The 27,400-nt window shown below is 44.3% G+C and overlaps 1 protein-coding gene across 1 annotated transcript in view; it reads right to left on the bottom strand.

Annotated features, from left to right (window-relative positions):
- Window positions 1-13,109: 13,109 nt before the first annotated feature.
- The window catches only part of pif1 (PIF1 5'-to-3' DNA helicase homolog (S. cerevisiae)), a 31,141-nt gene continuing 16,850 nt past the window's right edge, over window positions 13,110-27,400 (bottom strand). The window contains exons 9-13 of the mRNA XM_078561822.1: window positions 25,093-25,199; window positions 24,714-24,801; window positions 20,547-20,692; window positions 16,884-17,075; window positions 13,110-13,468 (exon numbers count right to left, since the gene is read on the bottom strand). Of these exons, the coding sequence (XP_078417948.1) occupies window positions 13,394-13,468; window positions 16,884-17,075; window positions 20,547-20,692; window positions 24,714-24,801; window positions 25,093-25,199 (608 nt within the window). The 3' untranslated portion in view covers window positions 13,110-13,393. The remainder of the gene's footprint in view (window positions 13,469-16,883; window positions 17,076-20,546; window positions 20,693-24,713; window positions 24,802-25,092; window positions 25,200-27,400) is intronic.

Raw genomic sequence — 27,400 nt, 5'->3', positions numbered from 1 at the left:
CTAGTCAAGGGTGACCCCCAGGATGTTGATACTGGGGGATTCAGCAATGTTAATGCCATTGAATGTCAAGGGCAATGGTTAGATTTTCTTTTGTTGGAATGGTCATTGCCTGGCACTTGTGTGGTGCGAATGTTATTTGGTACTTATAAAGCCTTGATATTGTCCAGGTTTTGCTGCATATGGACATGGGCTGCTTCAGTATCTGAGGAGTTGCGAATGGTGCTGAACATTGTGCAGAGATCCATGGACAACCCCACTTATGACCTTATGATAGAGGGAAGGTCATTGATAAAACAGCTGAAGATGGTTGGGCCTAGGACACTACCCTGAAGAACTCCTTCAGTGATGTTCTGGGAGCACAACCATCTTCCTTTGTGCTACGTATTACTCTAACCAGTGAAGAGTTTTTCCCTGATTCCCCCTGATTCCAGTTTTGCTGGGGCTCCTTGATGCCACACTTGGTAAAATGCTACCTTGATGTCAAGAGTAGTTACTCCCACCTCCCCTCTAGAGTTCAGCTCTTTTGTCTAGTTGAAGGGTCAGTCACGAGGGGACATAACAAGGTGAGGGGCAGGAGGTTTAGGGAGGATGTGAAGAAAAACTTTTTTACCCAGAGGGTGGTGACGGTCTGGAATGCGCTGCCTAGGAGGGTGGTGGAGGCGGGTTGCCTCACATCCTTTAAAAAGTACCTGGATGAGCACTTGGCACATCATAACATTCAAGGCTATGGGCCAAGTGCTGATAAAGGGATTAGATAGATAGGTCAGGTGTTTCTCACGTGTCGGTGCAGACTCGATGTGCCGAAGGACCTCCTCTGCACTGTGTGATTCTATGTTTGAACCAAGGCTGTAATGAGGTCAGGAGCTTAGTGGCCCTGCAGAACCCAAACTGAGTGTTAGTGTAGACTGATGGGGTGGTAATTGGCTGGTTTGGGTTTGTTCTGCTTTTTTCTGTACATACAAGACATACCTGGGCAATTTTCCACATTGTCTGGTAGATGCCATTGTTGTAGCTGTACTGGAACAGCTTGGCTCGGGGCGCAGCAAGCTCTGGAGCACAAGTCTTCAATACTATTGTTGGAATATTGTCAGGATCCATGGCCTTTGCAATATCCAGTGCCTTCAGCCGTTTCTTTATATCACATGGGGTAAATCAAATTGACTAAACACTGGCATATGTGATGCTGGGGACCTAAGGAGGAGGCCAAGATGGATCATCTACTCAGCACCTCTGGCTGAAGATGGCTGCAAATGTTTTAACCTTACCTTTTGCACAGATATGCTGGGCTCACTCATCATTGAGGATGGGGATATTTGTGGAGCTTCCTCCTCCAGTTAGTTGTTTAATTGTCCACCACCATTCGTGACTGGATGTGGCAGGACTGCAGAGCTTGGATCTGATCTGTTGGTTGTGGAATTGCTTAGCTCTGCCTATCACTTGCTGTTTCCACTGTTTGGCATGCAAGTAGTCCAGAGTTGTAGCTTCACCAGGGTGACACCTTATTTTTAGGTATGCCTGGTTCTGTTCCTGGCATGCCCGCCTGCACTCTTCATTGATCCCCGGTTTGATGGTAATGGTAGAGTGGGGGATATGCCAGGCCATGAGGTTACAGATTGTGTTTGAGTACAATTCTGCTGCTGCTGGTGGCCCACAGTGCCTCATGGATGCCGTGTTTCGAGTTGCTAGATCTATTCGAAATCTCTCCCATTTAGCACAGTGGTAGTGCCACACAACATGATGGAAAACAGGAATTTGTCTCCAAGAGGACTGTACGGTGGTTACTCCTACCAATACTGTCATGGATGCATCTACGACAAGTAGATTGGTGAGGACAAGGTCAAGTATGTTTTTCCCTCTTGTTGGCTCCCTCACCACCTGCCGCAGACCCAGCCTAGCAGCTATGTCCTTAGGACTCAGCCAGCTCGGTCAGTAGTGGTGCTACTGAGCCACTCTTGTTGATGGACATTGAAGTCCTCCGCCCAAAGTACATTCTGTATCCTTGACACCCTCAGTGTTTCTTCCAGGTGATGTTCAACATGGATGAGTACTGACTCATCAGCTGAGGGTGGGGGAGGGGTGCAGTACATGGTAATTAGTAGGAGGTTTCCTTGCCCACGTTTGACCTGATGCTATGAGACTTTATGGGGGCCAGTGTCGATGTTGAGGACTCTCAAGGCAATTCCATCCTGACTGTATACCACTGTGCCGCCACCTCTGCTGGGTCTGTCCTGCCAGTGGGACAGGGCATACCCAGAGATGGTGATGGTGGTGTCTAGGACATTGTAAGATATGATTCCCTGAGTATGACTATGTCAGGCTGTTGCTTGACTAGTCTGTGGGACAGCTCTCCCAATTTTGGCACAAGCCCCCAGATGTTAGTAAGGAGGATTTTGTAGGGTCGACAGGGCAGGGTGTGCTGTTGTTGTTTCCGGTACCTCAGTTGATGCTGGGTGGTTCATCCAGTTTTATTCCTTTTAGACCTTATAGCGGTTCGATACAACTGAATGGCTTGTTATTGCATTTAAGGGACAACCATATTGCTGTAGGGCTGGAGTCATACATGGGCCAGACCAGGTAAGAGCGGCAGATTTAATTCCCTAAAGGGCATTAGTGAACCAGATGGGTTTTTATGACAATTGACAATGGTTTTGTGTTTGTCAGTAGACTAGGTTTTATTTTCAAATTCCACCAGCTGCCATGGTGGGATGCGAACCTGTGTCCCCCAAGCATTAGCCTTTGCCTCTGGATTACAAGTCCAGGGACATTACTACTAGGTCACCAGCTCACCCTTATTGCCATAACAATCAGGGATACAGATTTGTTGATTGACCTGTGCACTTCTTTCTTGACAATGAGCATTTTGCCCTAGATGACATGCCACATGTAAAACATGCTGTATTACTAAAGAAGTTCAAAATAAGGGAAGAATAATTTAAAACTTGCCAAGGAATTGAGGCTGTTTATAAGGGAGTGCTCTTTTAATGTTATTACACCTTATAATAACCAAGATTGTAGAAGGTGAACTTGATGGACCTTGGGTCTTTTATCATCTCGTAATTGCAATGTTCCTATAATTTCTTCCTCTCTCGACGGCAGTGTGGAATCCCACAACATTTATCTCTAGATTTAAGTAGATATTTTAAACTTGTAATTGTTCCAAGAGCTGATGTTAGCTGAGGGCTGTCAGCAACCGGTACCATGGAAAATTAAATCAGATTGGTATCTATTTGATGCTGGATGGTGATTAGGGGTGTCGAAGATTGGAAATGCCTATTTTATATTTTTTAACCTACTAAAAGGCGAGTGTATTTTTACCGCACAGTAACAAACTATTTGGCTCAACTGCTCCTATTTGGCCCAACTGCTCCATTCCCATGTTTATACTCAAATTTTATGTTGAAAGTCACCCTGTCTATGTGTAACTTTCAAGCACGACAATGTGATGATTCTTAGTGATTACTTCTATCAAAACTAAGCTTACTCATTCAAGGCCAGTGATATACGATGGGCGCCCCTGCAACAGTAGTTCCTATGTCCGTAATGTAAGAACCAGGTTGGGACAGAGTTGACATGTTGTGCACCCAGTGAAAACGGCACACTGGCCACTCAAATAGTAGAAGCTGGCCCTACTTGTCCCTAATTCCAGCTCTAAACACTCAAAAGATTTTGGGAGAATTGTAAACTGTTCTGTAATGATCCTGGGGCGGGAGCAGAGGTATCTCTGGCAGCACCCCCAGAACAGGCACCTAGAACCATAATTAACAGCCTAACCACCATGGCAGGCTCCTCAAGTGATGGTATAACATCTACCACTCATCTTCAATTTGGGCGACCCCACAAATTCTGGCACTTATGCCACGAATGATTGGCTGTGATTTTCAGCTTCTCAAGTCCTCTTCTGCATCTTGTATCTTGACAGGTGCTATTTTTTTTTCTTACCAGCAGATGGAGACCAAGAGCTGTAAACTATCCCGAGATTCATAATGTAGTTCAGATGGGATAAAGAAATGATATACCTTAAGCAGGGCCAGAGGGAGAAATCATGGGCCCTGGTGCTCCTCCTCTTTCCAGGCCCCTTATTCCTCACACCCCTCCACTTAACCCTCCCCCTCAATCATACATGATATTATTTTCCCCTTTCAAGATTCATCAATCAATTCACCAATCATAGAAAGGTCATAGTAAAATGATAACACCCATTGTCGGCATCTGATATCAGATGATATATATCATCTATGATATATTTCACTGGATGTACAATGGGTCAAATATCATCTGATATATATGCAGCATGGGTCATTAATATTAAGAGCAGCAAATGTTATAATGCAGTGTTAGTTTGTGTGCACCCTATAAGTGATCCCACTGCAACTAGTAAAACGAGTACAAATTTTACTTTATCAGCATTGTGTAATATTGTTTATTTGACAGGAAAATATCCCATTAGTTATAACACTGTGCAGATGACAACACTGATTTTGGTGACTGCCTCAGTTCTGATGAACTTGTCCTGCACATCAAACCATATGAAAACACTGACAGTAAATTCACATCTGGGGGAAAGACTTAATACTTGCAACCCAGATAAATTGCACAAGATCTTTTCCATTCTGTGGAAGAATTAGAAGACTTTCTCCTGCCTTTGTGCATGATATTATTCAATATAACTATTTCATACAAGGGGTGTAATTGGATTCTATTTTATCAGTAATTTCACAGGATAGAAAGTTGTGACTCCTGGGCAACAAAGTGGAATGATTGAACAACATAGGTCTTCACTGTCAGTGAGAAGTGTTGGAGTCCTCACGTGTCTCTGTGTGACACAACTTTTAAGAGGCCAGAGGACAAAGACAGAATTGGTTAACAATTCTATTTGTTTTCTTGATCAGAAAGTTTGAAGACTCTGCTGATTGCTGCTTCTCACTACAATATATTTTCAATATCTACCATGCAACACAACTTTATTACGATATTTCATTCCTCAAAAATCTCATAAAAGTACCAAAATTGAGTGGGATAATAGGCAAGTATACAAAAGGACAAGAATTTAGTCAATGGAAAAGACACTTGAGAATCATGTGCAGGATAAAACAGGTCACTGATTCACTGTGAGCCCATTACGCACTCCTGTCCTGGCAATTTCACCCCACTAAGGCTGCTCACAGTAAACTTCCATTAGCAACAAAATAAAGAACTCCAGCCATGATTCCATCCTCTGTCTGAAAGATAATTATGTATGACAAAAGGTCTACTAGCCCACCTCATCTGATCCATCCAGAATGACATACGAACATGCAGATTAGGAGCAGGAGTAAGCCATTTGGTTCCTCGAGGTTGTTCCGCCATTTGATAATATTGCCTACGTTATACAAGTGACTACAACTCAAAAGTATTTAATTGGCTGTAAAGCAATTTGAGACATTGTGAAATGTGCTTTATAAATGTAGTTTTTTTCTTTCTTTCACTACATCTGCCTGCAGTAGGCAGAGTGACTGTAGCAATGGTGCAATTAGATGCCCAATGCTGATTCTCCAAGAAAAATTAATCACAGAGCAATCAGCTGATATTAGGAAAGTGGTTACAAATAAATCACTACATTTACAAAACAATTCAATCCTGTAGCTAATACAGCCTTACCATTCTTACTTCTTTGGCACCAACCCACAATATAGCATAAATGGCATCTAACCTCTTTTGTGCTAATGACACTATTCCCGGACATCTACCAGAAGCTTAGGAAAAACGTAGATTGAATTGTTGATCAGAATTTTTCAGAGAAGAATGATACAAGGTACATAAATTCAATGTGGCCTTAACTCAACAACTGGATTGTTTCCCCTTCCCCTAAGAAACTGTCATACAAATTGTGAATTTGCAGCCTAAAATGGGAAAATGTAATTAATAAATAAGAAACTCCATCAGCAAAAAAAGTGACTCTCCCACCGCACTCCATTGCCCCCAACCACCCCCCAAGCCACCTGTCACGTCACCTTCTCAAATCCCCCAATCTCCAATCTGTGCCATCACACCCATCCAAACCCCAACCTCTCCCTATCCCACCCATCCAACTCCCTCAACCTCTCACACCCCCAAACCTCCCTCACCCCTTCAACACCCCAAACTTCCCCCACTCTTCCCTCACTGCCTAAACTCCCCCCAACACCTCAAACACCTCCAAAATCCACCCCCAGCCCCTCCAACAACTCCCCAACTCGCCCATCCCTCCAACATGCCTGCAAACTCCCCACACCCCCCAACCCCTCCAACCTGTCCCCACTCCACCCGCCACAAACCCCCAGCGTCCAACTGGCTCTAAAGTAGAGATTTCACTTACCATTGTTCAAGCAGGAACACTCTCAGTTGCTGCGCTGCTGATGTTTGGGCAGCTTTGTGGTTTTCCCCTGGTGGGCTTTAAAAAAAAATCAGAACCACGATTTGAAGATCAGAAGCAGCAGTGCAACAAATCAGTGATATTGACCGGAAAGACTTTTTTTATTTATGCATGGGATGTGGGCATGGCTGGCTAGGCTATTGCCCAACCCTAATTGTCCTTGTTCAGAGGTCACTTAAGAATCAACCACAATACCATGGGTCTGGAGTCATATGTAGGTCAGGATAGGTAAGGACAGCAGATTCCCTTCTGTAAAGGACATTAGTGAACCAGATGGGTTTTTACAACAATGTCATCATCAGACTTTTAATTCCAGATTTTTATTGAATTCAAATTCCACCATCTGCCATGGTCCAGTGACAATATCACTATGCCACCTCCTCCACCTGGCTTTTAAAAAATCAGAATCCTAATTTTTTTAAAGTCAGTCTTTCAGGTTGACAGCTCTGGCTGGGAGACAACAAAAAACACCACTTAGACAAACAAGCCAAGGCCCCTTTAGCCTTAACAGATGCCCTGAAACTAATAAAATGTACTGTAAGAAAATGGTTACATGCAAACATATTATAGTAATCTTTTTTGTATTCTTTCATGAGACGTGGGTGTCACTGGCAAGGCCAGCATTTGCTGCCCATCCCTAATTGCCCCTTAACTGAATGACTTGCTAGGCCATTTCAGAGTCAACAACATTGCTGAGAGTCTGAAGTCACATGTACGCCATATCCTGTAAGGGCAGCAGATTTCCTTCCCTAAAGAGCATTAGTGAACCAAATGGATTTTTACAACAGCTGATACTAGTTTCATGGTCACCATTACTGAGGCTAGCTTTCAATTGCAGACTTTATTTTTTACTCAATTTAAATGTCACCAGCTGAACCCTTGCCCCCAAAATATTAGCCTGAACCTTGATTACTAGTCCAGTGACGTTACCACTGTGCTACCACCTTCCCCCTTCCCCCTCCTCCACACCCCCACAAATCAACTAATAATCAAGTAGTAATCAAGAATTTGTCACAGATGTGACTGTTGCACGTATGCCTGCTAAACAGTCAAGCTTGCAGATGATGGGAAGCTCAGAGCTCACAGTCTATGTCGCAAATTATCCCACTTCTAAGCACTCGGGAACAGCCAGCATATGAAGATTTAGAGCCTGCATTTATATAACATCTTTCATGCCTTCTGGATAGCCCAAAATATGACCAAGGCAATGAATTACTTTTGAAGCTTGGGAATTACCACTATGGTAATGTGAGGAAATATGGCAGTCAATTTTCACATAGGTGAGATACAGTGCCACAAACAGCACTGATTAAATGGCTAGCCCGTTTCAATAGTGTTTGCCGAGCAAAAAATGTTGGCTAGGATATTGGGAGAATTCTCCTGTCCTTCATATAATCCGAAAGGATATTTTATATCTATGTGGGACCTTGGTTTGTGTGAAAGATGGCACCTCGTTACTGTTTTGAAATGCTACCTTAAAATATATGCTTAAGTCTCTGGAGTGCAGATTGAACCCACAAACTTCAGACACAGAATCGAGATTCTGCCACTCAGCAATGGACCTGCCAAAGGTGATGCAAGTTCCCGCAATATCGGCCTGAACTTTCAATGGCCCATGAAGGCAGGTCTCGAGGTGGGTGGGCCTGAAACTGGCAAGGAAACCCCATTATGCCGGCTCTACATAATTTTCCTTCCTCCATTGGATTATGTAGGAGTTGGGGCGATAGCCTGAATAGTTACCTGTTTGGCCACAGCAGGTAGCCAATTTATCCCCATGAGGGCTTAATTAAGGTCACTCTCCTAATACTGACTGGGCATGGGGTACCCATCAGGAGACCATCCGTGAAACAGTGGCAGGCTCCCAGCGGCAGGCCTGGTAGACATCGGAGCTGGAGTGCCCAATCAATATGGAAGGTTCCACGCCAAAACTGGCTGCAACCATGGCAGTGCCCATTACTGTGGGCGGCTTTCCCCTCTTATGTTCAACAGCCATAAGCATTTTAGCCCTCTTATTTAGCCCTATTGTGGCCAGTGTTACAACTGGGATGGGAGGAGTGCTCGAATTATCAAGCCCCACTACTCCGCAGGCCATACCATTAATTTAAATGTTTAATTTTCCCACTGAACTGGCCAATTGTGCACCTGTAACAAGAAGAAAAGAGACCCTGACTGGGATTCTTCCAAAAACTCAGAATTGTTAATTTATTTTAAACAAAACTTCTTTTAATAAGTTGCAAGTACTGGTTAACACACAATTGTAATCGGGACGTATAACTATCTATCTCTTCCTAAAGAATTCCCTAGCGCACACAGATATTCACACAATTCAACAAAGGACAAATAGATAGAGTCACTCTGCAGAGATGGGCTTTGGAGGATGGGCGTTATAAAATAAAGGATAAAGTCCACGGGATCTCGACACTGTCCACCTGGAGTTCTCTCAGGTGCAGACGGGCTGGTGGATGCCTGGAAGTTCCCACCAACTGTTCAGCTTTGCAAGTGCAAATGCAGACCAGTTACACTCAGGAGGGTTCTCTGGCTACAGGTTGATAGCCACAAACAATTTCAGGCAAGGTAGAGAGAGGGAGCCTTCCTTTCTCAGCTTGTTCTCCAACAAGGCTGACTTCAAAACAAACAGGTTCACAACTTCTCCCCTCTCTCCCATGTGATTGTCTTTTCATCTCCCAGCTTCATTAAAGTGCTTTTCAGTTCAAACAACTCCTTCTCAAGTACCATATAGGTCAGGCGATTTCTTGGAAGAGGCCTGCTTGTTGACAGTTCCAAGGTGAACTTATGACCTTTTTAAAAAATTCCCAGGTTAGCATCCAGATGACCAGATCCATTTTGTAAAAAAAAATCTTCAGTCTTGATTGATATGATTCTAACACCAGCAACTTGTGGAATGGAGATGCCTTGTGCCTCCCAACATACTTAGCAGCATCCACCTCTGGCAGTGGGGCAATTGACCCCATTATTTGGACAGGGCTCCGGGAAACCATAAGACCATAAGACATAGGAGCAGAAATTAGGCCATTCGGCCCATCGAGTCTGCTCCGCCATTCAATCATGGCTGATAAGTTTCTCAACCCCATTCTCCCGCCTTCTCCCCGTAACCTTTGATCCCCGTACCAATCAAGAACCTATCTATCTCGGTCTTAAATACACTCAATGACCTGGCCTCCACAGCCTTCTGTGGCAATAAATTCCATAGATTCACCGCTCTCTGGCTAAAGAAGTTTCTCCTCATCTCTGTTCTAAAAGGTCTTCCCTTTACTCTGAGGCTGTGCCCTCGGGTCCTAGTCTCTCCTACTAATGGAAACATCTTCCCCACGTGCACTCTATCCAGGTCTTTCAGTATTCTGTAAGTTTCAATCAGATCCCCCCTCATCCTTCTAAACTCCATCGAGTATAGACCCAGAGTCCTCAAACGTTCCTCAAATGTTAAACCTTTCATTCTTGGGATCGTTCTCGTGAACCTCCTCTGGACCCTCTCCAGGGCCAGAACATCCTTCCTGAGATACGGGGCCCAAAATTGCTCACAATATTCTAAATGTGGTCTGACCAGAGCCTTATAAAGCCTCAGCAGCACATCCCTGCTTTTATATTCTAGTCCTCTCGAAATAAATGCCAACATTGCATTTGCCTTCCTAACTACCGACTCAACCTGCAAGTTAACCTTAAGAGAATCCTGGACTAGGACTTCCAAGTCCCTTTGCACTCCAGATTTCTGAATTCTCTCCCCATTTAGAAAATAGTCTATGCTTCTATTCTTCCTACCAAAGTGCATGACCTCATACTTGCCCACGTTGTATTCCATCTGCCACTTCTTTGCCCATTCTCCTAACCTGTCCAAATCCTTCTGCAGCCTCCCCACCTCCTCAATACTACCTGTCCCTCCACCTATCTTTGTATCATCTGCAAACTTAGCCAGGATGCCCTCAGTTCCTTCATCTAGATCATTAATGTATAAAGTGAAAAGTTGTGGTCCCAACACTGACCCCTGCGGAACTCCACTAGTCACCGGCCGCCATCCTGAGAAGGACCCCCTTATCCCCACTCTCTGCCTCCTGCCAGACAGCCAATCTTCTATCTATGCTAGTACCTTGCCTCTAACACCATGGGCTCTTATCTTACTGAGCAGCCTCCTGTGCAGCACCTTGTCAAAGGCCTTCTGGATGTCCAAGTAGATAACATCCATTGGCTCTCCTTTGTCTAACATACTTGTTACCTCCTCAAACAATTCTAACAGATTTGTCAGGCATGACCTCCCCTTGATGAAACCATGCTGACTTTGCCCTATTTTACCATGCACTTCCAAGCATTCTGAAATCTCATCCTTAATAATGGACTCTAAAATCTTACCAACGACCGAGGTCAGGCTAATCGGCCTGTAATTTCCCATCTTTTGCCTCACTCCCTTCTTAAAGAGGGGGTTACATTAGCGATTTTCCAGTCCTCTGGGATCCTCCCTGACTCCAGTGATTCCTGAAAGATCACCACTAATGCCTCCACTATCTCTTCAGCTATCTCCTTCAGAACTCTGTGGTGTAATCCATCTGGTCCAGGTGATTTATCCACCTTCAGACCTTTCAGTTTTCCTAGCACCTACTCCTTGGTAATGGCCACCATACTCACCTCTGCCCCCCGATTCTCTTGAACTTTGGGGATGTTACTCATGTCTTCCACCGTGAAGACTGACGCAAAGTACCCATTTAGTTCCTCCGCCATTTCTTTGTTCCCCACTACTACTTCTCCAGTGTCATTTTCCAGCGGCCCAATGTCCACTTTTGCCTCTCTCTTACACTTTATATATCTAAAAAAACTCTTGCAATCTTCTTTTATATTACTGGCTAGTTTACCCTCATATTTAATCTTCTCCCTCCTTATTTCTTTTTTAGTTGTCCTCTGTTGGTCTTTGTAGGCTTCCCAATCCCCTGGTTTCCCACTGCTCTTCGCCGCATAGTATGCTTTCTCTTTAGCTTTTATGCTGTCCCTGACTTCCCTTGTCAGCCATGGTTGCCTCGTCCTCCCTTTAGTATGCTTCTTCTTCCTAGGGATGAATTTTTGCTGTGTCTCCCAGTTTATTCCCAGATACTCCTGCCATTGCTGTTCCACTGTCTTTCCTGCTAAGCTCATCTTCCAGTCAATTCTGGCCAGCTCCTCCCTCATGCCTCTGTAGTTGCCTTTATTCAATTGTAATACCGTTACACCTGATTCCAGCTTTTTGCTCTCAAATTGCAGGGTAAATTCTATCATATTATGGTCACTTCCTCCTAAGGGTTCCTTCACTTAAGCTCCCTGGGAGGCAGTCATTTGATTGGCCACCTCATCCAAAGTCGCCCTCTCAGTCCCACCGCCAACATTTGTTGGTTTTATCCTGGCAACAGGTTTAGGGCACGGGTATTAAAGTCCTTCCCATTATACCAAACATTGCATGACATGTATTTTTTTCATAGCTCATTTTATAGTTTTGTTGTACACAGAAGGAAATGTTTTATTTAAAATAGCCTGGTGAGAGGAAGTGAGTTTGCTATCAACTACAATCAACCAAATTTCTAACTTCCACTGAGCCACTGTGGGATGGGCAGGGAAGCAGAAATTGGAGGTCTTGTCACTATTGGCAGAGTTATGGGTCACATCTGCTGTTCTTCATTGTAGAGGCATCTTCAGGAATGCAAAGATCTCCCTTCTCCTCCTGCTCTTCAGCCTTTCCACAGTGCAGCAAACTATTTAAGGGGAAGAAGATTTCGATTGGCTGGATTTCTGACCCCACCGCAAAAAAAGTCAGTGGGGAATGCACCCCGGTCCTGACAGCTGCCCACACACTTTGTCGAACATTAATTCTCTTGAAGCAGGTCTTCCACTGGTCCCAGCAATACCACCGGGAGTGGTCGCTACTGCTGAAAATTCACCCGTGTCCCACAGAGCCAAGTGATGGGAGCCCAGGATGCAGATTAAGTCCAGGGATCTTTTGGCAGGATCAGGAGAGGAGGTCCGAGGAGGGGGACGGGGTCTGGGTCGCAAAGGCCAGAGGGAGTGGGGATACCCAGGCGGGGCACATGAGGTTGGGGGGGGTGGGGGGGGGTGGTGAGGGGTTGGGCCGTTGGGCCCCCTGATCGGGAAAGGGGGCCCATGAGGGAGGTGCTCACCGAGGACAGAGCAGGCCCAACCTGCCGGGTTTCCCCATAACCTCATCCCTGACTACCTCCCGCTGTGCTAAAAATTATAGCCCAGCCTCTAAACCCACCGAAGGAAATTCTACTCAAGATTTATTTAGTTGCTGTACTTGCTTTGCTGTAGAAGCCAGCAAGTAGCTGAAGTAAACAGAGCAGGGTGATTTCTGATCCAATGCATGGTCTGTCCAGGCTCATCAATGGCAGCTACAGGGAAGCAATAATTTACATACCTGCAGAGGTAGAACTGCTATTGGAATCATTGAAATAAACACGTATGAAAATTTAAGTGCAGGAATGTGTGGCCTAAGGCAGTAGCCAGCTGATTGTTCAAATAGACGAATGTCAACTTGGGTGAAGTACTGGAGGGGATTCTGCAGCACAATAGCCCAGAAAAAAGTCAACATCTTCAGCAGCAAGGAGGGAAAGAGAAGTCTATCTTTATTTGCCTGCGGTGGAGGAAGAAGAGAACTTTGTTTTGGAGTGAGGTATTAATTCTAACATATAAGGCTAGCGAGAAACATTTCCAATTACTAGGCAGGATAGAGACAGTTTCCTTCATTTAATTTAATTAATCAGGAGGTTCATTGTGAGATGAAGAGGAGAAATGTCATTGTTGGTGATTAGAAAATTGCCACTGACATTTTTATTTCCACAGCACTGGTTTCTTCTCCGATGCCAAAAATTCCATCTAGTCTTTTTGCTAGTTTAAAATATAAATAAAGCAAGACCAGTGTTTAAAATACATATTTAAAAAACAGCACAAGTTACAATGAACAAGATAAAAAATGGAAGTTTTCAGAGAACATGTAGATGAGGAGGATCTTCATCAAAGAACACTCGACAGTCTTCCAGGAATCCGGTTTTCCTGATCTTCCATTTCACTGTGGCCACCCAGCGAGCACTAAGATAAAAGGGGATTAGGGATAAATAAGCTCATTAGCAAGCAATTAGCAAGGAACATTAAAAGAGAAAATAATTCAAAAGGCACTGCAGCAACTAAGCAAGTGAGTAGCACAAACATCTGGCATGTCTAGGTAAACTGGGTTACATTCCTGTTACTATAGATCCAGATAAATCCTAACACTCAGGTGAAGGCAGGACCTGTCATTTTCCACAAATTAAAATTTCTAACCAGTTATATGCTTTAAGTTACGAGCACCATGTTCAATATTTAAACAGAGTCACTATCAAACCTTACAAAATTCAGCCACAGTGCAGTGATAGAATTTTTAAGTTCTATCCATTTCAAATTTTTATTAATATGCTGTGTTCATAAATCACCAGCTTGAAATGCATAACAGCTAAAATACTGCAGTTGATACAGAGTCATTCTCTCTAATAATGGAAAAAGTACATTGCGAATGGTTAGATAAAGAAAGCAGAGAAGGAAGGGTGCTTATGTCCTATCATCTAGATGTCTTAAGTGCTTCACATTAAATGAATACCCCGGCAGTGTAGGGATAGTTATGGAGCAAATACAACGACCATTTACGTGCAGCAACATTCCACAAACAGCAGTTAATTTGACCAGGTCAAAATGAACATCGAAACATGAGTAAGTCATTTAGTCCTTCGAACCTGTTCCACCATTTAATGAGATCACAGCTGATCGGACCCCCAGCTCCCTATACCCTCCTTTGACGTACATCCCTTAATACCTTTGGGTTGGCAAAAATCGGTAAATCTTAGTTTTGAACTTAACGATTAATCCAGCACCATCCTTTGCATTAGAAGTGTTTATTAATTTCACTCTTAAAAAAATATAGAGCCAGACCTTTTGAGAGCATACCCCCCCACTAGTCCAGGACTCCCCAGCCAGCAGAAATAATTTCTGTCCTCTTTCTGTTCATTTTAATATCATGAAAGGGTCCATCAAATTGCCCCATAACCTTCTAAATTCCATCAATCACAGATCTTTCTTGCATATTATTTTTATATATAAATGCTGATAAGACTGCTTATTTAAATAGCCCAATGAAAACCAATGTAGAGGCCCTTGGAGAGTTCTTGACATCATGTTCTAGGGTCTTATTACAAGATGAATTGACATAATCTAATGTAAGTATTCTCTATCTTGAGCACTCAATCACACTCAACATCAGAACTCAAAATAAATTACTGTAATTTGCCAAGGCATTTGTATTACAATAACCATCGATCAAACACAAATAAAATAGTATCTTGGATATTATGGAATAACTGGCACCAGGATTTACAAACAATGTAAGCAAAAATGATTAATATCAATGCTGGAGATGGGACTATTTCTCCACTGAGCATCAAGAACTGTCAGATCAGTTGTAAAGCAATTTAGATACAGAATACAAAGCCAGATTGTCAATGCTATAGCTTTTCTAACTTGGGAGTTTGGATCCATCATAAGGGGGACTCTGCAAGATCAACCGTCAGTCCAACTGCAGCCCAGCCACAAGCCACCTTGGGAACTCAATATTTATCTGCATTTCTTGACTCCCTAACTGGTTAATGCTTTTGCCTTACACTAATAAAAATAATTTCTACAATGTTTTCCTTTGTGTAGGTAATAACTTTTGAAAGTTCAGATTGGGATTCCTTGGAAGTCCCTATTGACGTGCCCTCTCCAGACAACCTTGAAGTTCATTCTTCTATGCTACCTCTACCTTAATGTCCAAAACAGAAAAACTTCACCTCAATGCACCAGGGTGGCCTTTTCATTTCCTACAAAAGCCAGCGGGTTGTCTTATGAGGAAAGGCTGGACATTCTTGGTTTGTATCCAGGGGAGTTCAGAAGAGGAAGAGGTGACTTGATTGAATCATATAAGATCCAACGGGGTGGATGTGGAAAAGGGCATTTCCTCTTGTGGTCAACCTTGAACTAAGGGTCACTGTTTAAAAATAAGGGGTAGCCCATTTAAGACAGAGATGAGGAAAAACTTTTCTCTCAGGGTTGATTCTCTTTGGAATCCTCTTCCTCAAAAGGCAGTGGAGGCAGAGTCTTTGAATATTTTTCAGGCAAAGGTACATAGAATCTTGATAAGCAAGGGGTGAAGGGTTATCGGGGGGAGGGGGGAGAGGAATGTGGAGTTGAGGTTAAAACCAGACCAGCCATGATCTCATTGAATGGCAGAGCAGACTCGAGGGGCTGAGTGGCCTACTCCTCCTCCTAATATGCATGTTCGTATGTATGGGCAAAACCTCTCACTAATGCTTAATAATAGGCAGTTTTGCCCTGTGAACTGGATCTCTTGGGGGTCTGTGCAAAGACTGTTGCAGCTCTGTTTATATAGTAAATGTGCAGTCAAGGTAGAATAGCTGAGAAACTTTTTATCCTTGTTTTAGCAGAGGTTCAAACCATGGCCCCAGATGTGAAAGAACAGTGCACTAGCCAACTACAGCAGCCAATCCCTCAAGTTGCTTTTTGTAGTGTGTAAAGAGGTGGACAAGTAATACAAAAATGCAGCACAGTACTGAGCAATAGAACACATTTTGCTCCTGCAACTATACATCAGACCTATCACACAATGCATCTATTTGGAAAGTTGCCAAGTAACTGGAAAAGCGCTGGTAACAGGTCAGAAAATGGCACATGCAGGGGAATTTTTAAATCTCCACTAGGTGGGAAAAGAGTGGGGAGCAGCTCCATTTCCTGCTCCCATTGAACTACTGTTTGGCGGCCCGATCTTTGTTCTTCCCCGACACTCTCTGCCAGAAAAGGCCAAGCAGCTGAACAGCGACATTCAAAGAAGGACAACGACAGCTGATGCATGGGAACACCACCACCTGCAAGTTCCCCTCCAATCCATCCCAACTTGGAAATATATCGCCGCTCCTTCACTGTTGCTCGGTCAAAATCCTGGAACTCCCTCCCCAACATCACTGCGGGTGTACTTACACCACGTGGACTGCAGCAGTTCAAAAAAGGTGGCTCGCCACCACCTTCTCAAGGGCATTCAGGGATGGCCTAGCCAGTGATGCCCAAATCCAGAGTAAGAATAAAAAAAAAGCCATATAATTAAAATCTGCTGGACCTTCCAGTTATGTTCCCATGTGAGATTGCCCTCCTCCTGTATCATCTTATTGCAAGTTAAAATCGCCCCTTTGGTTTTTAGTATATACAAAATGTTTGATTAGTTTTTGAGTATTTAAATAAAAAACAGGGTTCCCACGGAGACGACGATAAAATAGATTTTATATTGAAAAGTAAAACAAATCCAACGCCTATTCAAAATAGACTTTGCAAATATTGGAGCTGCTCCCTTCTCTGAACAAATGCTCCAGGTTTCTGCAAATGGCAAATTCAAAAGGACTGAAATTTAGACCCGACCATTCTGCCTCACCTGCATCAGGACACGTTCCTTTTTTAATCTGCTATAAAAACGTAGGACATCAGTGTTGGCGTGCACCACTCTTCTGTCAAAGTCCATCACTCGAAGACCTTCCAGGCTTCGAGCACGAGAGAGCGCCACATATGCCTGACCGCTTTCAAATACCCGGGCCAGTGAGATCTCCACACAGTCTAATGACATGCCCTGAGACGGAGGTAGGCGGAGGGTTGGGGGTGAAGGGGGAAAAAAAGGAATAAAATAAACATAAAAACACCATTACTCCAGGTACACAGACAGTCTCACACACCTGGCCAAGTGATATTCCCACAAATGGAAAATAATTAGTCGGGAGTGATGCAGAACAGGCTGCTGACTTCCTATCACCTGTTTCAAACTCGTGCACAAAGTCAAGACAAGATCTACCCATTTCACTTCCGCAGCATTTATTTTGGATTTCCAAGTTTGCTTTTATTTTAACTCTGTGCAATGAACTATAACTGTTTGTCTACACTTGTTTGTAGGAAACAAACTAAAATGACACCTGTGTAAGCAATTTCCACCCCCCGCCACCCCCCCTTTGCCAATTCCTGGCATAAACAATTCTTCCCGGGTAGCAAAAATGTGAGAAGAGAACTGCAGTACTTAGAATGCCCATCAAATGTAATCTCCAGTAACTGACTCCCTCTCCAACAAAAGATCACAGAGCCCTAAGCCATCTCTTAATTAATCTTTGTACGCCAGTCACAAGCTTTACTGGCAAAGCTGATGAGTCCCACCTACAAGAATCTGTATTTGTGTCTGTGTCCAGGAGGCTTGGTGGAGGGGCTTTGAAGCTACAGACTGAAAATATCAGCTACAGTCAGTCCATCAAATGTTTGTTTCATATCTTGTGCATTCAGTGTGGGGGGTGGGGGAAACGGTACATGAACCCTTGGAGAACGAAAGGGGGAGTTCAGCATCATTTGGCCGGGATATTCCAGCCCCAGCACGGTGGGTCCATTGATCCTGGGGGGGACCGGAGCAACCCAGCCTAAAATAAAAATAAACAGATTTGAGGAACTGGCTTGTTGTGTTGCCCAAGAGGCCAGACAACTCCAGATCAGCTTCCATTGCATCACGGAATTGCAACCCCAGTTAAAATGAATGGGATTATTAACATTATTATTAATAATAATTATTAACAAGATGCATTAACACCTTCTGGTTCATGATGCTGCCAGAGCTGCTAAAAGGGAAGGAAACATGAAATCTCAGGTCTCAATTCAGTGTGGGAATTCAAAGTTTTCTTATAAGCTTAATAATTATAATTATTCATTTTATAAAAATTACTGAGGAAATTCTTTGAATAAAAAGATCTCCTGCACTTCCACTTCTAGGAAGTTTCACAGCCAATCACGCAGGTCAGTGGGCCAGGGTGTTGGGAGGAATCTTGTGCCCTTCCCCGTGGCAAGTTCCCACCTCCACCCGATTAAGTCCATGGCAGGAATGCCCATGTACAGCCTTTCCACCATGCCACCAATTGAGGCCCTTAAGAGGGCAATGTCCTTGTCCACTTAAGGGCCTCGTCTCATCGCCACCCAGCAGCAGGTGAGGGCTCACCATGTGCGGAGCGCATGTAAAGCTGTGCGGGGTTGTTTTATAGCGCTCCAGGGTGTGGGGGAAGTGTGGTTGGGCTGTGGGGGCAGGTGGCCCTCGTTCAAAGGGAATTCCATGGTGTCGTGGTAACGTCACTGGACTTGTAATACAGAGCACCCAGGCTAATCCGCTAAGGCACAGATTCAAATCCCATCATGGCAGCTGGTGGATTAAATTCAATGAATAAAATTAAAGGAGCTGGCATCAGGAGGGAGGGCCCTGCTGTGAGCCAACCCCTTGCTTTCACTACCAACCACCTCCCAACTCAACTCCCAATCCGTGACCCCCCCTCTCGCCATCACTCACTTCTGCCCTGGGATCCAAGGCTTCTGGTGGGCGTCGCACCGGTAGGAGCCACTGGCTTCCCGGCACGGCCATTCAATAGAGCCACCAGCTTCTGATTGACCTGAAACTCTCAACAGGTAGGACTTCCACTCCCAGGGAAGGCCAACCACTGGCCTGTCAAGTGCTTAATAGAACAAGATGTGGCGGGCCTTCCTGAAAAGAGGCTATGGGGCAGGGGCTCCCACCGGCTCTTCAGCTCACAGCCGAGATTCCGCTGCCTCCACGAGATTCTGCTCACTAATACCCAAGGGCCTGCCTGCATTTATTAGCAACATTTTCAATACTATGATCTGCTTAACATAAATGAGGATGTGATCCATCAATATTTAGGGGGGAAAAAAAGTATCTGATTTTTCAAATTTGCACATACAAGTTAGTTTAGATCGAGACTATCTTCCAGTATAACATCAAATGCCCCAGTTTGCAGCACTCTGGCCCTGGGGTTAGAAGGGTATATGTTCAAGGCCCACTCTGATCCTTAATGCAGCAGTCCCTCAACAGTGCATTCATCAGAGGTGCTGTCCTTCAGAAGAAACATAAATTGGTGATCCAATTAGCAGTATTCCAAAAAGAGCAAGGATTTATTCCAGGGTCCTGGCCAATATTCCTCTTTCAACCCAACACCGTCTTTGCACAAAATGCAGCTGCATCTGTCCACAAAACACATCCCCACTTTAAAACAATTAATTATTGATTGAAATGCTTGATGAGATCTGAGAGAGGTGGCATATAACTATATTCTTGCAGAAATCTCAAAAAGCATCTTTATAGAGACAATAATCCTATGGCCATGAAAGCACAACATCTTACACAAAGTGCACGTTTATAGAAGACTGCATTCTGTGATGAAATGGGTTCAGGGCATATATTTTTTTTTTTCCAGACTGTTCCTAGATGGAACACAGACCACGTCCAGGTTTCTGGAGGAAGAGTTTCTTAATTGGTTTTCCGGGCTGCAACATCACTTCTGAAAAAGCAGCTTCTGGCTCAGTTGCTAAGGAAACGCAAGCTAATTGGGAAGAGTAAATAGGCTGGGAATTTGATATTTCAGCAGGAGGAGGTGAGATTCAGAACAGGAACAGGACAGTACAGAGCAGAACCAGTACAGCTCTTTAAAAAAAAAATAGTTTCTGTTCAGCAAAGAGAAGAGAACAATTTAGACCGGGTGTGAAATGGACCTGTGAGTGAGATTCTAGCTGATGGAGAAGGGGACAGTGACTGTGAAGTTGAGAGTGTAAGGCAGCTAAGGTGGGAAGCCATGGCACAGCCAAAGGAGGCGGCCGATAAAGGCTGATTCCGGGAGCCTTGCTGCGAGGATCCGGAACATTGTGCCTTTTGATGAACACCCATGAAACTTGGGAGTGATAAAATGGTTGTCGGTTGGGACTCTGGACCTAACCCTGTGTGAATAAAGGAACTGAAACTCTACCTGGGAACAGCAGAGTTTGATGGAGCTTTGCAGCCGTGATTAATGCCATATATAGTGAAAGGACTACTGAAGAAATTTGGAGAGATCTATCGGCTTCAGTGTAATTTTATAGTTTCCACAGAATATCATTTTGCCCGTTAAAATTAAACATAATTTATGCTGATTCCAGTTTGATTGCTACAGGAGAAGTTTTAAAAAGTGAAATCTTGTCCGTCGGATTTCTTTCGCTGGGGTTTTTTTAAAGTTTGATTCTTTCCGAACAATACCTGACTCTTGTGAATGGAGATGGCCCAGGCCAACTTCAAAGGTAACTGGTGTCTTGTCAAGTAGGTCCCACCTAAAGCTTTAATCATCCAACGTTCTGGCTTTATCGTCTCTATTACACCACATAAGAATCGCACTCGGGGCAGCGCTATAGGAATAAAAGAAACCCTCAATAGCTCATATATTTCAATAATTAAGATATGTGTAACATGTTAGCACTCTGTGGATTCCTCGAGCTATATACAAAGACTCAATACTGTCAAAATCAAAAATATATGGAAGCACACTTAGACCCCTATATTTATGGAGAGGGCGCAGATGGGCGGGAATCCTGGACCAGAAATTCTGAAGTATCGATTTACCGGATAATCTACAGATATTAACCGAAGGGGTTCTGAAATAATTTCTGCAGGTTTCCCGCCCCTCAGCCAGCTCAAGCACAGGCTGGCTGCCTGTCAAATGGAAAAGCCTGCAGGACCAGGACGCAGCTAGGAGCAGAGAGGAGGAAGGGAGGGTGAGGTCATGGTTGGTGGGGGGGGTTGGGTGGGGGTAGAGTCAGGGGAGTCTCAGATCATGGAGCTGGAAGCAGTAAGATTTTTGGGCTGGGAGGGGGTACAGGAAGAACATTCCTGCTGCTCCTGGCCCACAGACAGTGCTGTAAATGGAGGTGGAGGCACGCAATCTCCTTAACAGCCTGTACCATTCGACCTGTCACTGAGAGCAGATTGATCACCGGCTCACCATCCCATCTCTGTTAAAACAGGTGGGCAGATCTGAAGCAGGTTAAGGTCATGAAAATTTTATCTTCTCACCTGCCCAACCGTTCTTGGAGGAGGGGTTAAAACTACCACTGCATCTCCTGCCACCGCCCCAGAGCAGGAAATCAGTGCCCATCACTGTGCACCCATCGTTGCTGCCTCCCACTTGTTGTGCCTCCCACCGCCTCACTCACTGCCCTCCCGATGCCCTGCTCCCTAAGTGAGGCAGCGAGGGCTCAAAGGTTGGGGGAGGTGGGGGTGGGTGATCGGCAGGCATCCAAAACACTGTTCTTTGATGCAGGCAGCTACCCAAGGTGTCACAGGCATTGCGACTGTATGTGTGGTGAGTGCACCTCCTGCAATTGTGGTGGCAGCAGAGCAGCCTAAAATTACCTCAATTTTTCACAAATTCATCGCATTCAGTACCAAACATTATATTCCTCGCTTCTCTGATTTTCCCTGGAGACAGCCTCGATGTACCCTACAGTATCCCCACATGGCAAAGGGTGGGGGGGGTGCTATCCGATGCTGCTAAAATGCCAGTGGGGAGGGTGTTGGGGGATTAAAGTGGCCATTAGTATGTTCAGTTAATTATCTTAATTGGCCGCTTCTGTTTGGCTGGCGGCCAAACCACTGCCATTCTCGCTGATTGATATATCCGGCGTTGATGACATTAGGCTTCCCTCCCGGTGCCTCCTGCTGCCATTTTACCAGCCCTTCGGCCTCCCAGCCCATCTCCAGAGGGCTGGTGAAATCCTGGCCAACGGATGGGTTCCCTGTCCCCATACCGGCCTCAATTCCTCATCCCTCCTCCAACATTATTTAAAACAACAACGATTCAAAAAAAAAAGTAGCAATTTCCATGTGGAACTCAAAAGAAACACTTTTTGAAAGTCTAGGTGCAATACACTGCAGGATTTTCCACTGTTTAATTCCCACGTTACCTTTTCAAAACCTCAGGTAGAATCTTCTTCTAAAGCTGTGTTGGCTGCTTTTACTAGATTATGGTCACAAAGAACCTACTCGTGACCAAACAAAACGGCAATAACTGGAAACGCACTGAAGGACCAATCCACATCTCAGTATTATTTCATGCAATACTGATTAGGGATTGAGGGATCTACAGTTTCCTGAATCCACTTTGTCATCATTTTTGAAAATGTCTACCAAAATAGCTCGTTTCCAGTAAAGTGACACTTTCTCACTGTTAACTGATTCCTTACAATTACTTTATAATGACCAACAGCCTTCCAAAAATCTCATCCCTTGTTTCTAAATTGCCTTGAAGAAATACTATCCATTTCTTGGGATTTGTTTGTTTGGAGCCCTTTATAGTATTTACGAGCTGTCCCAGTAAGTGAAATATCCCTTCACTACTGCCTCAGCATACAGGCTCTTCACACTTACACCCAGAATTTTCCTCGAGTTATCATTGGCCAACACAGACTAGCACGGCATTGAGCCAGGACACCAGTTAACAACATTTTAAATTCATTTACAATGTTGGAAACTCAACCTGGATTATCACCAATTATACAGAATCTGATACTTTTCCCCGATAGTCACTCATTTGTAACACCCAATGATGGTTAGTATGTAACTATGGGTTGAATTCTCCCCCTGTCGGGAGAGTTGTGAGGGGGTGGGCAGGAGCGAGTGTGAACCCAATTGGCGCCCCTGATCGGGTGCGCGCCATTTTACGTGGGTGGGCCAATTAAGGCCCGCCCAGCGTGACGCTCGCTCTGCAGCGCTGAGGCTCCCTGTGTGGGCGGGGGTCCCCTGAGTCCAGGCCTGCGAGAAATCTCCCTGAGGCACAGAGGTTTGTTTAAGGTTCAAACACTTAAATTAAGAATTGAAAATATGTTAAGACATGTCCACTCATGTGACAGTGTCACACAAGCTGGGACATGTCAGGGAACATTAATTAAAACATTTATTTAATTTATAAACACTTTCTCATCCCGCCCGTGGATGAGGTTCCATGAAAAATGCGAAGGCCGCCTGGGCTCTTCACCTGCCCGTCAACCTTAAGGTTGGATGGGCAGCTCATTTAATTGATTTAATTAGTTTTAAACAGACCTTAATAGGCCTTTGACAGTTCGGCAGGCGCGCAGCTGAGTCGGCTGTGCGCCCGCCAAACTGAAAATGTAAATGACGCGGGGTGAGGTCGGGATGCCCGCCTGACATCACCGCGCGTCATTTTAATCGTCGGCAGGCGGGCCCGCCCCCGCTCGCCGACCGGAAAATTCTTCCCTATGTGTTTTCCTCAGATCAGCCCTGTTTTCACGTTCTATAGTTCTTACTCCTCCTCTGCCTCCCGCCTTACCACAAAAATCACAGTATCTTTACAGTGCAGGAGGCCATTCGGCCCATCGAGTCTGCACTGGCTCTCTGAAAGAGCATTCCACCTAGTCCCACTCCCCTGCCTTATCCTCGTAACATTGCACGTTCTCTCTCTCTTCAGGTAGCAATCCAATTCCCTTTTTTGACTACCTCAAAACAGTTACATTCAAAATAAATTATCCTAGTTTTAATTTATTTTGGTCCCATCAGAAAGTAAATCACATTCAGTATCAAATCATTCTAATGCTTCAAAAAAACCAAAGCAATTTTATTACATTAACTAATTTGTCTAAAAATGGCAGATTGTATCAGTATACTTGCATGGAACTCTATTTCCTTGTGTTTTCTTACAGGTAATAGGGGAATTAGTAGTTCTGCTTCTCAAGGGTTAGAGGAAAACATAGTTGTTTACCCTCTCTGCTCGAATATCTGTTGTTCAGATAACATTTTGAAAAGTAGTTTTGAACAGTTTATTGTGTCTGTGAATGGCAGAGATTACTCAAGTGTGATGAGAGAGGAAGAAGGCTGAGAGGAGACCTGGTAGAGGTATTTAAGATCATGTGGAGTCTGGACAGAGTAGATTGGGAGAAACCGTTCCCACTCATGAAAGGGTAGAGAATGAGGGGGCACAGATTTAAAACGATTGGCAAAAGAAGCAAGAGCGACATGAGGAAAAATGTTTTCCACACAGCGAGTGGTTAGGGTCTGGAATGCACTGCCTGAGAGTGTGGTGGAGGCAAGTTCAATCAGGGTATTCAAAAGGGAATTAGACTGTTATGTGAAAAGGAAGAACGTGCAGTGTTACGGGGAGAAGGTGGGGGAACGGCACTAGGTGAATTGCTCATTCGGAGAGTAAGTGCAGACACGAGGGGCCAAATGGCCTCTTTCTGGTCTGTAACAATTCTATGATTCTGTGAAAAGTACTACAAGAACTTCTTATTGTTCTGTTTTGCTAGATGGAAACCTATCAGAATAAAAATCATTTTCTCATACCTCCTACCTTTGAAATAATTAACCACATTCATTCACCTCATAACTCAGATTTGATGGCTGTACATAAGCACCTACCTTTGTTTCCAGTTTCAAAACCAATGACAACTCCTCGTGCACCATTTACCATTCCTCTCTCTATGTCCAAGTTTTTAGTCAGCATCACCTGCAGAACAGAGAAAGCCAGTTCAAGATGGAGAACAGTATGGTCAGAGGTGTTCACATATACAAAATATCCCTTAGTTACTGCCTCAGTGTACAGGCTCTCTGTTTTAACACTGGCATCCAGTGTTTTCCTCTGGCTATCATTGAGCAACATGGTCTAGCACTGTTTTGATGCCAGGTCATTGAAACAGTGGAAGAGTCAAGGGAGAAATAAAAAATATAGGGATAATAAGAATATCAGACCTGACCAGATCTACTGCAGAAACAGTAGCCTTTGATATTAAATACTCACCTGTGCCCCTTTCTTCAGTTGCAGTGTCTGACCTGCTGGACATTGTGTGTTTAATCTTTGTGCGAACATGGGATCACTGTCAACAGCTTCATAGGTGTGTAATTCTCCTATAATACAGAAATAAAAATGAGCAGGTGAGCATTACAGAGGGAATACAGTCAACTCAGCGGCCAGCTCCTCCCCTGAATACAAGGGTTACATTAAGTTGACTTAAGGTATTACATTTATTGCAGTCAAAGAGTAGCTCATTGTGACTTGTCCAAATGTTAAGAAGTGAGAGCTTAAAGGCAATGGAACACACCAGAGTTGTAGTACAGGGTTTGACGACACATATATAACGGTAATACTGCATCTGAGTTTTCAGATAGCTGAACAGAGGCCAAGAAAATCAAGGAGCCATTGTCATTTAGCTTGAAGCTCAGCATTGCCAAAAGTTGGGTGTAATTTGCATTCAGGTGTTTAATGTTGCCAGATTTACAGGAATAACATTCCCTTATAACTCCTCCTTCACCTGCCTCTTCTGCCAAAGAAAGGGAGAACTGAAAGGTTCCCCATCTTTCCGGAGAGCCTTTTAGTCTGAACAAAAACAAACTTTGCAATATATTTTTAAATATGATAAAGCATTACATTCTCATTCCTGCAGCTTCATTTGGCCTGTTATATATCCTTGTATGTATACTCTATATGTCCTCTGATTGTTTCATTTTCATTATAGTCTCTCATTTTCTGCACAGATAACATTGGGAACAGAGTCAGGCAGCAACAGACGAAAATGCAGAGCCAAGTTTCCTCAAGCTGCTGCAAATTAAAAAGTGCCAGCGCTGGCATCATAAAACTAACAGTACAGATAGGAAAAGAACTGGATTGTGCAGTAGTCGGATGCTGGGTTTTTCACCTCTGGAGCTGTCATTCAATTTCAGCGCAGACTAATGGGATGAAGTCTTTTCTGTCTGCTGGTTGCAAGGGTCCTCGTGAAACAAGTTTGGGCAGACTTAATCCAATTTATAATGGACATAGTTTTAAACTGTCTCTAATCAGCAATTCCTGCAGGCTCAGTAGTAATCCTACCTCATCTCCTAATGGTCACTATGTTGTGAGATTTGGTAGTATCCCAAAGGACCAACCTCACCTGTAGAATAGAGAATATTGTCTGTAGAGGGAAGAAGATGGAAATGAAAATAAACAGTAAGGGGAGTTAACAAATGGCTGCAAAGGACTTCACTTGAGATATGTGAAAATCTTAGGACTGCAAGACATTTCTTCTTCTCCCCAACACCCCAATCAATATTACCAAAGTGACTATCTTTAAAAAAGATAGTGTCAAAACATCTAATGCAAAGTTCTAATAATACTGACCTCCTTAATAAGCATATTAGCTAGGTTGTTTCCCATGCATTATAACAGCAGGGAGTTGACCAGGATTTTTAGAGCAGAATTTCCCCCCCCATGATTGGCGGGGGGGGGTTGGGGTTGGTGGTTCAGAAGCAGGCGCGTGCAGACGTGCCTTTGATCGGCACCCCCAACTGGGGGCGCGCCGCCATTTTACATGGGCGGGCCAATTAAGGCCCCCCCAGCGTGACGTCTGCACGGAAGCGCTATGCGTTCCCTTTGCGGGCGGGGTTGGGGGGGGGATTCCCTGAGCCAAGTGTGCGCTCTTTCACGCATGTGATCAGCTCCACAATAAAAAATCTTAAAAACAGAAAAAAAAAATTTCCCTGACAGGTCCCCATGTGACACTATCACATGAGTTGGGACATGTCCGTCACTTCTAAATACACTTTTATTAAATTTTTTAAAACCTACATGAAACCAATTCCCGCCAGGGCTCCCGGCCTGCCCGCCAACCTTATGGTTGGACGGGCGGGTCCACTAATCACGGTAATTACTTTGTCAATGGCCTCAATAGACCATTGACAGGTCGGCGGGCGCACAGCTGATTCAGCTGAGCCCCCGCCGACGCGAAAATTGAAATAAGGCGGGGTGATGTCAGGACTTCCGCCCAACGTCATCCCGCGTCATTTCACGGGTCGGCGAGCAGGCCCCGCCCCCCCGCTGGCTGACCAGGAAATCCTGGCCTTACTGTTCTTCTATGTAAATTCTGCTAATATTACAGCTGCAAAAGATACATTCAACCAGTTTAACTGTACATTTACTTTTAACTGTTATGGTAAGCTTGGCCCACTTGGTGCAGTAGGTTAATACAACCTCCTTTAACCAATGGAAGCTGTATTCAACTCGCGACCAATCAGATGAATTAAGCAAGTGAAATACATTCGAGCTGGACTAAATATCATTCCTACAGAAAATG

Source organism: Cetorhinus maximus, chromosome 17 (assembly GCF_964194155.1).
Source record: "Cetorhinus maximus chromosome 17, sCetMax3.hap1.1, whole genome shotgun sequence".
NCBI classification, from domain to species: Eukaryota; Metazoa; Chordata; class Chondrichthyes; order Lamniformes; family Cetorhinidae; genus Cetorhinus; species Cetorhinus maximus.
This window is presented reverse-complemented; position numbering and strand designations above follow the sequence as displayed.